An 18,359-nucleotide genomic window follows, 5' to 3' on the forward strand; every position below is an offset into this window, starting at 1 on the left:
TCCTTGAAGAAGTTTCTGCAAAAGAAAACACAAAACAAAGAATCAGCTCTTACAGTTGTTGAGAATTTAAGAAATACTGTACTGTTGTGTTATATATATTAGAGAAGAAAATTTTGTTAGATTAGTAAAATATACTTATCTAATTTGTCTTTGCGATTTGGTGATGTGAGCCATGATATACCTATAAGAAGAAAAGGGAGAAAAAAAACACAAACTATACTTACCTGCTTGATGGATGAGGGACCTGAAAAAGAAATAATAATAAAGAATCAATTCTTATAGAAGAGGGGAATGTTTAGACAAAACTTTAAGATTAAATGCATATTTAGTTAATGAATTTTGCTAAGATCAAATTATACTTATCTGATAAAACGTAGGAGAAGTTGATCTGTTGGATTGTTGATGTACTAAAAAAAAAATATTGAATTTGTTAAACGGATCTGAACTTTACATATACCCATCATATAAATAAAAATAATAAGTTATTGAATTATCAATGTAAATGTCATTTGTTTTCCTGAGTTATAACAAAATATAATAACCAAATTTAGTTTTATTTCCTCTCCCCGTTTTAGAAACAGGGAGACGTGGCTAGTGTTAATGTCTGTACCTTAACCCTGTCCGATACACGATATTTTGCCCGAGGTATTCTAAGGGTATTGTAGGGTGAATTATCGTGCCCAGGGTGAGGTCACAGTTACATTGACTTGGCCGGTTATGTTTAACCAGGCAATCAAAACCCTGGATATTCAATGCCAGACATCGGAAATGTCTCGGCATCTATTATCCAAACTGAGAGTTCATTGTGACACTTAGAAGGCCTGCCTTCAGCGGCTGAATAACAGCAGTTTTATTTTTATTTGTGGTATATTAAATAAAAAATAAATGTGAATTGTGATAGTCCATTTGTTTGCATGGTATTCCAGAACATGACAGCCCCTGTCATCTTGGTCTTTATCATGTGAATTCTCCCTCTCCCAAATACGTCTTTGGGTTAACATTAGTGACTCAGCATCACAGCATATAGCAATCTAGTACACATTACAACAGTTAAAAGACCAACGGATACTGCATGCCTCCTCGATTGGCTACATAGGACCACATAAGTGAAATGACAACCCTAAATAGTCCACACCATTCCAACACAGCTTCCTTACGATCAAGGTGCAAATATAATCATTGAGAGGCAACCCACTTTCTGTAGCAGAATGCAGTATACAAAGTCCAGGGGGTCCCACAGCCAACCATCCATTTGGTATGTGCAGGTTGTGAAGCCTACACAATTGGAAAGGTTAGGGTAGCAAGTAGGTGGCCATATAGATAATGAGGGAAACAACAGGGAATGGCATGCACAGGGAGATCTCAGACCTTATTGCAGTTGTGCCCACATGCATATCTTTGGTTGACACTGTATCTAGAGCTCGCCTCATTCCCAAAAGTGATTACCAGTATCCACCTTTCACTGTGGTTGAATCTCAGCAAATGTCAAGGCAACCTTACCCCTCACTATGGGCCCTGTTTACTAAGCTACACTAGGGGCACATTAGCGTTTATAATGCATGCTAACCATGTTGATGCCCATAATATTCCTATGGGAATCTACAAGGTTAGTGTGCTCATTTTTAGCATACGCTAGCGCACCTTAATAAACATGCACCTATGCACATAACAATGGCATCAAAGATTATAATGCTGTCAGACCACACAGCAATTTAATGCAGGCTAAGGGACATGACACTCTAATGATAACCAAACTTTAGTCAAGAAATGAGCCACTGAAAGAATAGAGATCTCCTGTGAACACATCTAACCTGCTTTAACACATATTTGGTCAATAGCAAACCCATGCTGGAAAGTTGTGATTTTAACTGTGTCTATGGTTTTATTTATCACATTTTCTTTTGTTTAAAAGTATGACCATGACAACCACATTATAAAAATATGAAGTAATATGTAGAGAAAGAAAAATGTAAAAACAGGAAAGTACTATTGATGGTAGACATGAGTACACTATCACTGATTACAATTATTTTCATCTCAGCAAGACTCTCTGTATAATTAATAATTGCTGGTTAATGGATGTGCAATTTCTATAGGATTGTATTAAGAAAGAAAAGAAAACAACTTGTATTTAATTTCAAACACATATCAGGAGAAGACATCCCTTGAGTGTGAATCTTTGAGGAGCAGGACTCTATAAAGATTTAGCAGTGCCCTCACCAGCTGCTGAATCACAGCTAATAATACAGAGATCTGGGTGACATCAGTATGAGACTTGTGCTGTCTTCCCTCAACCTCCTGTGTGTCTTTGCACAGATTTACTGGTGTGCAGGTTGAAAATTCTTGGTCCTCACATGACTTTTCCTGACATTATTTTAATATCCAATACCTCTGAAACTTCCTCCCTCATACCACAATTGCAGAGGAGGGCAAGCAGGAGTTTGTTTCATAGGAAAAGCTGTTTCTCATCCTGAAAGATGGCAGCTCCTCTGATCCTGATTTTCATACTTTGCTACATCGAATGGAAGGCCAGTGAGGGCCAGCTTCCACCAATGAAATATAAAAGCGTAAAACCAGGATACCACAAGGATGGAGACATCATGATTGGGGGATTTGTTACAATGAGAAATTTAATAATCACAGAACCACTGTCCTATACAACTTTTCCCACATGGAGATATAATTACTTGTAAGTAGAACAGTGGCTTAGTTCCTTTTGGAGACACATTTATGATTCTTAGATGGTCTCTATCTAGAAATGCCAATTTGATTTGTACCTTAATGAAGGATCTTTAGATAAGGGAGACCTTCTTGGAATTTTACATTTGCCTATCACTATTCAGTGGGATGCTCGGAATTTGCTCATGATCTAAGGGTTTACAGTTAGAAAGCAGGATCTGGAAATAATTTATTACCAAAATACAGAGGTACATATTCAAAATTATTATTTATTGCATTTGTACCCCACATTATCCCACCTTTTTGCAGGCTCAATGTGGCTTACAGAGTGTTGTTATGATGCAGTCATTACATGATCTTAAATACATAAACTGAAAGTAAATGATTTAGATGCAAGGTCATTATATGATTTTAAATACATAAGCTGGAAGTAGATGAATTAGATACAAGGTGCTAGAAAGGTGTTGTGCGAGGCTATTTTGATGCATCTGAGTGATTTGAGGAATAAATTATTAAGGATGTCTTTCGTAGGCTTTGTTGAAGAGGTGTGTCTTCAAAGATTTGTGAAAGCTGGTTAGATTGTCCATATTTTTCAGGGTCATGGGTAGTGCGTTTCAGATCTGTGTGCTTTTATACGCAAAAGTAGTAGCGTATGACTGTTTGTATTTAATTCCTTTGCAGCTAGGGAAGTTTAGATTGAGGAATTTGCAGGCCGATCTTTTGGCGTTTCTAGGTGGTAGGTCCACTAGGTTTAACATGTAAAGTGGGGGCGTCTGCGTGGATGATTTTGTGGACGGTTGTGCAGATCTTGAACTCGATTCGTTCCTTGAGTGGTAGCCAATGTAGTTTCTCTCTTAGAGGTTTCGCCCTTTCGTATTTAGTTTTTCCAAAGATGAGTCTGGCTGCAGTGTTCTGGGCTGTTCTTTACAGCCTGCGTACAAAGTGTTACAGTAGTCCAGATGACTTATTACTAATGACTGTACTAGTATACGGAAGATGTTTCTTGGGAAAAAAGGCTTTATTCTCTTGAGTTTCCACATCGAGCAGAACATTTTTTTCGTTGTATTCTTCATGTGGGTATCAAGTGTGAGGTATCGATCAATAGTTACTCCAAGAAGTAATTTAAAAATAATTAAAATAATTTAAGCAGTTAACTTCCAGTTTAGCCAAATTAGTCTTTTATTTTTTTTAATTTGGGATTAGCAAACTGATAACTTTAGGTCAGATATCAAGAGTTATGTGCATAAAAAGAGGCGAGAAAATAACTGTTCCCAAGGCTTAGCTAAAACTCAACTGGACAGTAGCGATATTCATCCCCTTTAGTTCAAATTTATCTATTTAAGTAGGATATATAAATAGTTGTCATAACTTACGGGTCATTTTTTAAAGTCACGGTACAAAGTGGCCTGTGGTAGCGTGGGCATCTTTTAGGCATGTGCTGTGCCATATTTTACCGCGGCAGGGAAAAGGTTATTTTGTAATGGGCTGGGAAATGGGCTAATATTAAAACTATCCGTTCCTATTTATAGCCTGAGTCTTTATCCCCACGCACTGACCTAGGATTAAGGGTTCATGCGCTACCCACACTGAAACCATGCAGCATGTGCCAACGCCCCAGCGATATATGTTTTTTACCATAGGATTTGGCATACGCCAAACTTGGAATTACCTCTGACTGCATGCGCTACCCCAGTGGTCATGCCAATTGGGTACATTCTACTAGCGTGTTAGCCCTCGCACACCTTTGCAAAAGGGCCCCATAAACAGATAACTTATCCATTTAAGTTTAGGACTGTGTATTCATTGGTCCTACTTAAATGGATAGTGTGATTGAAAAAAGGGGGAAAGGGGATGGGCCTTGATATACAGCCTTTCTGTGGTTACAATCAAAGCAGTAAACAGATCCTTATTTTGTACCTGAGGCATATTATTCCAGCCTATTACATATTTGAATATATTTGTCCTTTCTCCTCTTGCCTTTTGTCTTCTTGAGAATACATTATTAGCTTCTCCAGACTCACTAAACATGGATTATCATGTCTATATATTATTTTGCTCATTTTCCTTTGAATTTCATTTGTATTATAATCTCTTGTTCCACCTGTGGTCTTCCCAGCACTCCATTCAGGGTCTCACCACTGACCTATACTGATTACCTTGTGTCAAATCCCTGTCAAACAAATAATCTGAGAGTAGAGGAGTAGTCTAATGGTTAGTGCAGTGATCTGAAAACCAGAAGAACTGTGGTCAGTTTCCATTGTGGCTCTATGTGCCCTGGCCACATCAACTAACCCTCCACTGCCCCAGGTACAAAACTTACATTTTGAGCCCACTAGGGACAGAGAAATTACTTGCATATGATAAGTAAAACACTTAGGCAGCATACCACATTCATAACCCATACCCTGCTCCCAAATTCGACATCAATGAAATACTTTCCTCATAGATTTTGCCATTCAGTATTTTTTATGTTTTCTGCTCTCCTACATTTACTAGATGGTAAATCTCTCTTATCTGTATCCTTCTCCTCCACTGACTACTCCAGTCTATGTTCCTTTTATCTTGCTGCAGCATATGCCTGGAATAGACTTCCTGAATCAGTACATCAAGCTCCATCTCTGGCCATCTTCAAATCTAGGCTAAAAGACCATCTTTTTGAGGATGCTTTTAACTTGTTCAGTACCCATGTCTGCTTTATGTTTCCCACATTTATATATTTATTTCTGACATTTATATCCCACATTATCCCAGACAAGTTTGAGATCAATGTGGCTTACAATAAACAGTATAGGATACATAAACAATAATGCATAAGAAAATAATTTGTTGTAAGAATCCAATTTTATAATACAGTATTATAAATGTACTGTTAATATGGATGTTTAACATTTAGAAAACCTATTATGAATGAGAAATGGTACATGAAGCAAACAGAAGGTTAATTGTAAATAGAGTAATAACCAGTTCCGGTAATAATTAGTTTTTTGAGAAATGGTTGTTCTTTATGAGGGTTTATTTGAATAGGAATGATTTGAGCATTTTGCAAATCTAGTATATTCCTGTATATTTCTTATTTTGGGTGGTAAGAAGTTCCACCATTTGGTTCCTAGGTAAGTGAAGTCTGCAAAGTAGACAGTTTTGTAGATCACTTTTTTGAAAATTGTGAAGTGTAACTCTGAGACAGTTTCTTGCCTCATATTTACTGTTTCTTTGAGGTAAGTTTATTAATGGTACCATGTAGTCAGGAGCTGTGCCATTTAGGATTTGAAAGATAAAGGTAGATAATTTGATGGTGATTCTTACCTTGATGGGAAGCCAGTGTAATTTGATTAATAAAGGGGAGGCACTTTCTGAATGAGAGCTTTTGAATATTATTATTATTATTATTATTATTATTATTATTATTATTATTATTATTATTCGTTGAATATGAACCTGGCTGCAGTGTTTTGAGCTGTTTGGAGTTTTTTCAACAGGTACTCCTTACAGCCAGCATATGTGGCATTACAATAATTGAATTGGGATAATGTTAATGATTGTACCAATAGTCTGAATGTTTCTGATGAGAAATACGGTCTGATCCATTTGGGTTTCCAAAGAAACCTGAAAGATTTTGTGATTACTGAGGCACATTGAGTATCAAGTGTTAAATGTTTGTATATAATTATACCTAGAATTTTCAGATTATTGTCAATGGGGAAATAAGTGTTGTCAGTTGTGAAACTGTTGTAGACATTTTGGTCAAACAGGTTGGTAATGACCATGAATTTAGTATTTTTCTTTATTTAGGTTTAAATTTGGATTATGAGACCTCAATTTTCCATCAAATTTAAGCCAAGTTTTGCCTTTTGTAAGATGTCTTGAATGTTCTTTTTGAAGGTTATGTATATGGTAACATGATCAGCATATATGAATTCTGAATCCTGCTGTTTCTAGTCTGTTACCTAGTGGTGACATCATTACATTAAACAGTATGGGTGATAGTGGAGAGCCCTGAGGGACGCCATAGTCCAGTAAACTTGGAGAAGATAAGGTTCCTTTCATTTTCACTCCGTAAGATCTTGATTTTAGAAATCCTTGAAACCATTTGTGGACTGTGCCACATATGCCAAAGCTGTCTAGTATGTTTAGTAGGATATTATGATCTAATACATTAAGTAATTCCCTTACGCCTTATTTGTCTGTCTTTGCTTAGATTGTAAGCTCTGTCAAGCAGGGACTGTCTCTTACATGTTTAGCGTTCAGTGCTACGTATGTCTAGTAGTACTATAAAAATGATAAGTGGTAGGGGGAGTGCACCCAAGATGGCGGCTGAGTAAGACGCTGTGAAGATAGTTCCGCTGTTTTCCGCTCTACTCCTCTAACACTTTTGCCTTGTAGTTTGAAACCTCAAAAAATATGCCTAAGAGGAGAGGTAGGGCACGAGCAAGCCCCGTTACTCCTTCCTTACCTAGAGCAGGAACGATGGAGCACTTCCTTCTACCGGGCACATCCTCGGGGACTGTTTCGCAGCTGGAGGGTTTAGGGAGAGGTCTCCCGTTCCCCCAGCTTGAACATGAGATATCTTTTAGCCCCGAGACGAGGCTTCCTCCTCCTATGCCGGCTACGACGTCGATCTTGGACCAGAGACCCCTTGGTGCGCAAGTCGCGACGGGGTTTCCTGGCACGGGCCCTGAGTCGGCGCCTGAGAAGCCGAGGATTCCTTCTGTGGAGAACGCAGAGGTGAAGAGAGGAGAGACTGTTCCTGTGGAAAATCTTGGAGCAGTAGGAGGTCAATCAACTTTGCCTACAACTTCAACAATTGGTTTATCAAGTAAGTCGTTTCTACCTGAAAAGCCCCAACAAATAACTTTGGATAACATATGGGAAGCGCTTGTAGGTTTAGAAGCCTCATTTACTCAACAATTTACTCAGTTAAATCAGAAATTCACGTTAGACAATGAAAAGATCACTGAAATGGACATTTTGTTAAAATCTGTGGGCAAGGAAGTTGAAACTAACTCCTTTGCAATTAAAAATTCTCAACAAATACAAATAAATTTAATAAAAGAGAACATGTATCTTCAAAATAGGATTGAAGTACTAGAGAACTATCAACGTTCAAATGCCCTCAGACTGATAAATTTTCCAAAACAAGTTGCTATTTCCCCATTGATAACCTTTAAGCAATATTTAACAGACGCTTTAAAAATTCCAGAAAAATCACATCCACCCATCTCAAAGATTTTCTATATAGAACCATTTCGCAAGAAAGATTCTTCACAAAGGGAGGAAGTTAAAACCCAATTATTGGATTTAAACTTGACTCAGATTATCGAAGGAGACAATGAGGGATTAACAACAGCAACACTTAAAGTGATTTTCATACTCCAACCGGATAGAGACTGGATTCTTAAACAATTTTTTCTAAATAAGAGACCTGATTTCCTAAATTGCAAGATAAGAATCTATCCGGATGTTTCCAGAAATACTCAGAAGAAAAGACAGGAATTTCTGAAACTGAGACCAAAAGTAATACAACTTGGAGCCTTATTTTGGCTGAACTTTCCCTGCAAGTGTGTGATAAAACTTGATTCAATTAAGTATGTATTTTTTGAGGCTAATCAATTAAATTCTTTTCTGGAGACAAAGTTGAGAGACTTACACCCTCCATTACCAGGAACATTAATAACTTCAACTCCATAAAGAATTGTATATTGCTTGGTAATCTTATATCAGCCTCCATTTGTTAAAATTTGAAGTTGTCTTCAAAATTGGAATATTTGCCTGAAAATTGTGAAATTCTCCCCTATATAGTGGACTATAGACGAGTAATGATCTTCTTGTTATAATAATTTTTTCCTTTCTTTTTGGATGTATCTTTAAGAATTTATCAAGATACTAAATCGTCTTTATCTGTAATCAAGATATTATGCTTGAATATATTTTGAAATGAATAAATAAAAAAAAAAAAAAAAAAATGATAAGTGGTAGTAGTAGTATAAGAAATGCAAATGATTTCTAATAGGCGGCAGCAGATCTAAGTTAAAGTTTCCATTTTATTTCCAAAATGTAGTCATGTTTACCTGTGCAGTGTTTAGTTACCAAGGCACATATAAAAATCACCTTATAGAAATACATGGAATTTCCTTTTTATCTAACTAATGATGTTGCATATTATAAATCTGTATCTGCAGATTTTCATTTCCAGATGTTCAGCTGATCATGAGCATCACATTCCTTCTCTTCATATAAGATTCTACTGTGTGTCCACTTCAACTTATCTCCAGGACCTTGTAGGAATGTGCACAAAGACAATGTTCTGTTTGGTTTCCTCTTTCATTTGCTTTTGAATCATGAAAACTCTATGTCTTGTTTAACTCTTAAATTTCAGCAAACTATAGGCCTGTCCTTCCTTTCTAATTTGATTTAAAAAATAGCTTTCTTCTAGTTTGGCTTTTGTGTAGACCACTGCAGTTTCTTGAGTGAAATTTACTCTGTCCTTCATAAGGGTCTGATTGTATGCATCTCTTTGGATTTATCATCAGCTTTTGATCTAATACAGTGGAGGAGTGGCCTAATGATTAGTGCAGTGGGATATGAACCTGGGTTCAATTCCTGATACTTCCTGATGGTTGACAGTGGGTTGAGTTCCTGGGGAACCAGAATCAATTCCCTCTGCAGCTCAGTGTGAACTGGGACAAGTCAATTAACCCTCCATTGCTTCAGGTACAACAGTAGTACAATCTACTTCTTAGATTGTGAGCCCACTAGGACAGACCCACTACCTGAAAGTAAACCTGCAAACTGCATAAGTCTAAGCGGTATATAAATACTCAAATGAATGCCGTCTTTTGAATTATGAGCTCTCTCGCACAGTATTAAAGTGATTTAACTCTTTTATTAGTGATCATTCTTTCTCAGTCTGTGCACATTCTACTCTACTCTGTCCAATCTCTCCCTCTCACCTGTGATGTCCCTCAGGGTTCGGTGCTGTCATGCCTTCTTTTTAGCATATTTCTTAGTCCTCTTGTCACTGTTCTTCAGAAAGAATGTGTCTTATTTTACTTCTATGCTAATGACATTCTTATTTGTTCTGCAAGACTATCTTACCCGTGATCTTTCCTAGATTCAATATTATCTCAACTCAATTTCTCTTTGGTTTCAATCTAATCACTTGATCTTGAATGTTTCTAAAATTGTCACCTGTTGAGTGAAAGGTGCAAAGGACTGTCTCTCATTTTCCCTGACTTTGCTGGGATACCCAATCACCTTAGAGTTGACTAATTTAAATACCTTGGTGTTAACATCAATCAGCACCTCTCTTTTGAACATCAGATCTCTCATCTTGTTCATATTTGCACAAGAGCATTGTAGCAGTTGAGATAAATCTGGTCTATATTGACCAAGAATCTCAGATTATGTTCCTACATGCTCACTTCATATCTCCACTGGATCAATGTAGCAATGAGTATGTCAGCATTCCAGAGCTATTTATTCAATGTCTTTATGAGTACAGAATATCACAATCTGACTTCTCTTCTATGCCACTCCTCTGTTGCCATGACTGATTTCCAATCATGTTTCAAATTCAGAACATAAGAGTAGCCATACTGGGTCAGACCAATGGTCCGTCTAGTCCATTATCCTGTTTTCCAAACAGTGGCAAGCCAGGTCACAAATAACTAGCAGAAACCAAAATTGTGGCAACACTCCATACTACAAATTCCAGGGCAAGCAGTTGCTTCTCATGTCTGTCTCAATGGCAGACTACTAAGGGGGGCATCCTAGAAGAGAAAGATTTGAACCCATGACCTCTTTAACATAGGGCAGGACAATGTCCTCTGAGCCACCACTCATCCTGTTCAAATTGTGGCCCATAGAGCAGTCTCTACCAGCATCCATTCCTAGTTGGCTGAATTAATCATTCCATACTCATCTTCCCATCTTTAGGGTTCAACAAATTTCTTGTGATTTTTCATACCTGCACCTTCATCAATGATACCAATAGACATGTGACTTTTTTTTGGGCTTCTACTTTGCGGAGTTTAGGTGGAAGTTATTAATAAACCATCCTCTTCAAAAAGGCCTACCCCAATGACCCGATGTAACCCTCTTCACCTACCAACAATGCATGACTATGATCGAACAGGACAACGCGCAATCTTCATCCATTCCGACCCTCCACTTATGCCTCATACGATCACTATACAACTTTGTATTTATTATCCAACGACTGGGAAAACGCTTCTGACAGTACTATGTAAGCCACATTAAGCCTGCAAATAGGTGGGAACATGTGGGGTACAAATGTAACAAATAGATAAATAAATATGGGCAACCATAAATCAATCAGGTCTCTTTGGAAACTAAAAACTATTTCTCATCAGAATCATTTAGACTATTGGTAAAATCATTAACATTATCCCAATTCAATTAATGTAATGCCGTATACGCTGGCTGTAAGGAGTACCTGTTGAAGAAACTCCAAACAGCTCAACACACTGTAGCCAGGTTCATATACAAAAACTCTCGTTCTGAAAGTGCATCCCTTTTATTAATCAAATTACACTGGCTTACCATCAAAGCAAGAATCACCATCTAATTATCTACCTTTATCTTTCAAATCCTAAATGGCACAGCTCCAGACTATATGGTACCATTAATAAACTTACCTCAAAGAAACAGTGAATATGAGGCAAGAAACTATCTCAGACTACACTTTCCAAATTTCAAAAAAGTGATCTACAAAAGTGTCCACTCTGCAGACTTCACTTACCTAGGAACCAAATGGTGCAACTCCTTACCACCCAAAATAAGAAATATACAGGAATATACTAGATTCTGCAAAATCCTCACATCGTTCATATTCAAACAAACCCTCATAAAGAATAACCATATCTCAAAAAACTAATTATTTCCTGAATTGGTTATTACTCTATTTAACATTAATTTTCTCTTTGCTTCTTCAACAATTTCTCATTCATAATAGATTTTCTAAATGTTAAACATCGATAGTTATCCCAGTATGTTTATGATACTGTATTGTAAATTGGCTTCTTACAACAAGTTACTTTCTTATGCATTATTCTGTTATGTATCCTATACTGTTTATTGGAAAACATACTGAACTCAAACATGCCTGGGATAATGTGGGATATCAATGTCACAAACAAACAAAAATTCATACAATAATAAAGGCAGGTTATTTTAGTTAATCCAGGTTATTAGCTACTATTGCATAAAGTGGGACCCATCCTAATGATAGCCCAAACTTGTAAAATACTGTGTATATCTGCAGAATTTAGATGTAAGCATTTACCCCAATTCTATGACTGATGTATGTACTCACATCTATAGTGGTATCAAACAAAAATTCTCTCTACTACGAACGGCAAAATTAGTGCTTAAGAAAGACTACAGTTCTGTGAAGTGCATCAAGCTTTAAAATTAGAAAAAGGAAAAAGCCTCTGAAATCCACTCAACATCTATATACACAAACAGGCGAATACCCACTTATGCTACTTTTCTATAAAGGAGGGTAGGCGACTATATACAGGTTCTGTTTTTCTTTACTTATTAATTGAATTGGTCCCAAAGTGGTGATATTCAGCCTGTATACAAATAGCCTGTGTATTTTAGGCGGATAATGGCCGACAGCCTGAGATTAATATATATATATCCATTAACCAGTGCTTAATATATTTATTTTTTTAAATTCTGCAGCTGGCTTTCAAAAACACACACTGACTATTGGCTTGAAAAATATTTTCACAGCTTTCTTTCCATCTTTTAGTGACTGATTAATTGTCTGATCTTCATTGTTCTTACAGTTACTATCAAAAAAACTATTTCGACTACCTGGCCTTTGTTTTTGCAGCAGAGGAGATTAACAATAGCTCAGAGCTCTTACCCAACATCACACTAGGGTTTCATCTTTATGACTCTTACTTCCATCCATTCTTTGTATTTGGGAATACCATAAGCATATTTACCGGTATGGACACTTGGGTTCCTAACTACCGCTGCAAAACATCTGGCATGTTGGCCGCTATCATTGAAGGTCTTCAACCAGAGGAATCAAGTCAGATGTCCAATATCTTCAAGATGTACCACTATCCACAGGTAAAATGACTGTTTCTGTTTTCTTTCAATGTATAATCCATTCAGAAAGAGTGAAGCATGTGGAATACTGTGATGCACAAGTTTAAATTCAAAAGACCATTGGAAGGGGGCAGTGGAGCCAACTGCGTTTAGGTCTTCTTTCCAGTGCCTATGTTTGGCGTACCAAGGGGCCCGTTTACTAAGCTTCATCGCAAAGTGGCATTAGTATGTAAATTGATTTTTCCTGCATTTTACCATGGTCATAAAAATGGCCTTTCCAAATTTTTGCATTAATGACCATAAATTAATGTTGCCATTAGTGTGCATCCATTAAGAACAATTAGACGATAAGAGTTCACACGCAATTCTGTGTTAATCAGTAAGGAAGTTATTCAAAATTTTCACGGAAAAATTGAGAACTAAGCTCCATTCTATACAGGGAACACACCATTTGTAGATATGCATTTGGTGTGGATCCTGCACCTCACTTTTGGGCACTGACGTTTCTTCGCTAACCTGTAGGACCGTTTTATAAACGGAGACCTACATTTCCTGCTGAAAAATCATCTAAATGTAGGAGCTTAAAAATTGTAGAGAAATTGTTTAAGGTGTAATCTCACAGTGACAAAGATGATGATAGATTATTATTATTATTATTATTATTGTTATTGTTGAACAGATCAGTTTCATCTCGCAGAGTCTTTTAATGAGTGACACAGCTAAGTTTCCTTTTTTCTACCGGACTGTCCCCAGTGAACTGCACCTCTGTGCTGGGATTATCAGGTTACTGAAGCATTTTGGCTGGACTTGGGTTGGTATCATTGCATCTGATGATGAAAGCAGCCTGAGGGCGATTCAGATCCTGAGAGAAGGGATTGAGAAGAATGGTGGCTGCATTGCATTCATAGAAACTGTCAGTCACACTCAGAGTAATATCATACCAACAGAGAAAATATCTAAAATAGTAAGGAACATCTGCATGCCATCAAATAAAGTGATCATTCTCTATAGTAATGCAGAGAATATGTTCTATCTACCCAGTCCTGTGCTGTTCCCTGGCAAGGTCTGGATCACCAAAACTGAACTGCATTTGCGCTATAAAGTTGAAGGAAAATTTGATATAAAGAACAACACCTTATCATTTGCAATTGTTAAGAGGAAAATCCCAAGCTTTATAAAATTTATCCAGGAGGTGAACTTTAGCCTGCTTCCAAGTGATTACGACGCTGAGCAATGGTGGAGGGGCCTGTGTGACAGCCAGTGTCCAAAATACATCAAAAGATTCTGCAGTTCTGATGAAAAATTAGATATTCTACCTTGTAACATTGATAACATTGGGATGAACAACAATGTATATAACGCTGTGTACGCCTTGGCACACGCACTGCATGACATGTTCATATCTGGCTCTAGAAACAACACTACATGGAGTAGAGAAATGTTGAAATTATCTGATTATTTGCCATGGAAGGTAATATCATGTTATTCAGAAGAAAGTGAGATAAAGCAAATGTGAAAGAAAAGACTATGAGGAAAAGGAGGCCGGGTGTACTGGAGACTTTCTGATCTAAACCAAACTGATCTAAACTGAACCAAAAATGATCACAGAATGTTTTTCATGATAAGATTCTTCATAAGAAGAATAGCTAAAGAAGTGAGAAAAGCCTACAAAGCACGACTAATGGAATTCTTTTCACCTTTTCTACAAATATATTGCATAAAACCATAAAAGGCCGCTTTGATGTGCATGTACAAATTTGGGCATGCTCTGAAATTGTGTGTGCATCTTAATTGAATATTGAGCTAATTAGTGCCAATAAATGGCTAATAAGTAATGATTGGTGCTATTTGGAATCAATTAAGATGTGTGCACATAAATTTAGACATGTGATCTGTGCCTAAATTTTACGCACATCCAGGAAAATGGGGTACAAAAATGGTAGGTTCAGGGCTGAGCACGGTCATGGATTTGAGTTACATTTGAAATTACAGAATATGGGGGTTCCGTTCCACTGGAAATTTCACCACATATGGGGAAATGTTTAGCCAACCCGGGCACGGAAGAAGGAGGGCAGGAGAGACACCTGAGGGACAATGAGGGGAAGGGAGAGCGAGAAATAAGGATAGATATTGGCCCCAGGGCAGAGGTGGAGGGGAAGGTGAGATCCTGGAAAATGGAAGGATAGGATGGTGAGATGTTGGATTATGGGGTGAAGAGGAGGGAGGAAAGAGAGAGTGAATCATGCTAGATCGTGGGGGTGGGGGATGTTGCATGGTGAAATGTTTACCCTACCTGGGCAAGGGTGGGGGAGGAAGAAACATGGTGGACAATGGGGGAAGAGGGGGCAAAGAACAGGGAGAGATACTGCATCAGGGGCTGAGGTGGAGGGGAAGGTGAAACATTGAAAAATTAAAGAGTAGGATGTGAGATATTGGATCATGGGGTGAAGGCGAGGGTCAAAAGAGAGAGGAAAATATGCTGGATAATGAGGTGAAGGGGAGGGATGACGCAAACCAGACTAGCAAAATTCAAACGCTGGACCCAAACCAGCTCATGGTATTACTCAGAACTGGAGCTTCTTCTGAAACTTGGCGAAAGGTATGTATAATCAAAATTACTCTGGATTTATGTAGTCATTTCAGTCCCATGCCTCCCCTTTTATAACTGCCCTATTCATGATATGGGATGGGATGCATTGAACTATGTATCTATAATGGCAATAGCAGCATAAAGTAATTTGTGGTCACTTATTTGGTATTTGGTGAGGCTTTATCACTGTTCTGTGTATATATGACTGAGGTGCAGAATTTTGCTGATATATAGTTTCTATGTAAAAAAAATCCTATTTGTTATGTTTTACTAGTAAGAGATGTGTTGGTTTTCTAGGAACTGTTGTAATATTTTCAACGTTGCCTTTGTATCTGCTTCATGCTATCCTGGTTCTGGGCTACCCTTGGAGTAGTACCATTTCCATTGAGTAACAACATTCTAAATTCAGCCATTTTCCTGAAAAAAATAGACATTTAGACTTAATAATCAAACTTTTATTTGAATTTTTATATATTTATTTGTAATAACTTTCTATACCAGGCAGAACAGAGCAGTGTACAAGCTAAAAAGTAGGAAACATGAAAAGAATTCCAGTAATATATAGGAAAGCAGGCTGTTAAGAGATATAAGCATTACAAAAAGAGGGCAAAGCAAACATACAAAAGGACGACAGGGCTGAAGGGTATCACTGGTAATATCAGCAAACTGTTTCACTGAAAGCAAAGGGAAAAGCCAGGTTTTCAGCTCAGTTTAAAAATCTTTAAAAGAAGAATAGCTATGGAGAGAAAGCAAAAGATTGTTCCAGGTGTGATGAGGAGACATGAAGAATGTGCTGTGTTGATTCAAGTGGGCACATTGTGGAAAAAGTACAACTAAGCGGTGATCGTTTAATGAATGGAAGATTGTGGAAGGACAATAAGGAATAATTAAACAAGGGCCCTGTTGACTAATGTTTTTAATGTGCCTATAATTAATATACGCGCTAACCATGTAGGCGTCTATAGGTATATTGTAGGAACATACATGGTTAACGTGTGTGAAAAATGCTAACACGCCTATAACGTGGCTTAGTAAACAGGACCCAAAGAGAGAGAGATAGTTGGGGATGCCAAGTGAAGGTGGCAATTTTATAAGTGATCCTTTGCTCAATGAGGAGATAATGATATTGTTCCAGAAGAGGTGAAGTATGATCATAGAGAATGGCATCATTGAGAAAAACACAAATAAGTCAGTCTTTCCATATTTTGAGTAAATATGTAAATAGTAGGTGCAAAAAAGAAGTTTTATGCCCTACACCACCCCCTGAAGTCATAATCCCCAAATTCTGTAAATGGTGGCTATCGATGTACAAACTAATTTGGGTGCACTCTTTAGAGAATCACGCTAAGCGCATCATATTACTTGCAATGATTTTTAGGACACCCTTATAGAATTTACCCCAATGTGGGGATAGGTATGGCAACGGACACTAAATTATAGTGAAAACAACTTTAAATCTGTCAAGAAACAGAATCAAATGTGGTAGTTCAGTGTCAATATTAGAGATCATAAAAGAGGCCCATGAAAGAAAATGTAGCAATAGATTACTGAATCAAAACCACCAGTTCACTAACGTTCTTAGTAAATAATTTAAACCACCTTATAAAGAGAAGAATTGGAACATAATTAGACTGGATTTGTTTTTCGAAGGGCCCAGCTTTAAGTCTAGTGTTAACATAGATTGTATCAGAATGCTGAGTCTAGCGCAGTGCAGATCAGCATAGTGGCCAGTAGATAGAAGATGGAAACGTGAGAAGCTTGATTGTATTCAGTTATGAAATTTATAGATAGTTCTTATAATATCCTATTGATTGCATCAATGGAACTGAATATAAAGTAGAAAATGCAGAATCAATGGTAGTAATGATAGATTAAGCCAGTTATACTAAACTAACCTACTTGGAGAAATTGTTGCAGAGACTCACTTGGTAACCAAACAGTAATGACCTACATGCGTCAAGTGCCACTTGGCGCGCGTCAAATAATTTTTCAGATGCACACATCGGACATGTGCCTAAAATGAAATTACCGCAAGAGCCATGCGGTAGGTGGGCGGTAACTCCATTTTGGCGCACGTTGGAAGCACATAAATGCTTACGCGGCTTAGTAAAAGGGCCCCATAGATTTCTTGAACTCAACCATGATAGAAAAGATGGTATATTATATGTTAGTTTGTTTGGTGAAAAGAAATCCAGCAATTTTCTAGCAAAATGGTCTCTGTTCAGAGTTGCTCTCACTCCAAGCTTCAGTATGGGTCAAGCTCCCTAGCAGGCTTATTTTCAAAGGAGAAGAACACCCATCTTTCAACACAAGTTGGAAGATGGATGTCCTTCTCCCAGGGTTGCCCAAATCGGCATAATCAAAAGCCGATTTTGGGCGTCCTCAACTACTTTCCGTCACGGGGACAACCAAAGTTCACGAGGGCGTGCTGAACACATGGGAGTTCTGGGCCAATAATGGAAAAAAGAAGGGCGTCCCTGACAAACACTTGGTCAACTTTACTTGGTCCTTTTTTTTTTTACGACCAAGTCTCAAAAAGCTGCCCGAACTGACCAGATGACCACCAGAGGGAATTGTGAATGACCTCCCCTTACTCCCCCAGTGGTCAGTAAACCCCTCCCACCCTCAAAAAAATTTTTTTCGGTCAGCCTCTATATCAGCCTCGAATGTTATACCCAGCTCCATGACAGCAGTATGCAGGTCCCTGGAGCAGTTTTAGTGGGTACTGCAGTGCACCAGGCACTGGACCCAGGCCCATCCCTCCCCTACCTGTTACACTTGTGGTGGTAAATGTGAGCCCTCCAACACCCATCAGAAACCCACTGTACCCACATCTAGGTGCCCCCCTTCATCTCTAAGGGCTATGGTAGTGGTGTACAGTTGTGGGGGAGTGGGCTTTGGGGGGGTTAGGGGGCTCAGCACACAAGGTAAGGGAGCTATACACCTGGGAGCTTTTCTGAAGTCCACCGCAGTGCCCCCTAGGGTGCCCGGTTGGTGTACTGGCATG

The 18,359-nt window shown here is 38.0% G+C and overlaps 1 protein-coding gene across 1 annotated transcript in view; it reads left to right on the top strand.

The window, feature by feature from the left end:
* Window positions 1-6,983: 6,983 nt before the first annotated feature.
* Window positions 6,984-18,359, top strand: part of LOC115464413 (vomeronasal type-2 receptor 26-like) — a 38,935-nt gene continuing 27,559 nt past the window's right edge. The window contains exons 1-3 of the mRNA XM_030194794.1: window positions 6,984-6,994; window positions 12,492-12,783; window positions 13,442-14,233. Coding sequence (XP_030050654.1) covers window positions 6,984-6,994; window positions 12,492-12,783; window positions 13,442-14,233 — 1,095 coding nt within the window. The remainder of the gene's footprint in view (window positions 6,995-12,491; window positions 12,784-13,441; window positions 14,234-18,359) is intronic.

This window comes from Microcaecilia unicolor, chromosome 3, assembly GCF_901765095.1.
Source record: "Microcaecilia unicolor chromosome 3, aMicUni1.1, whole genome shotgun sequence".
Taxonomy (NCBI): Eukaryota; Metazoa; Chordata; class Amphibia; order Gymnophiona; family Siphonopidae; genus Microcaecilia; species Microcaecilia unicolor.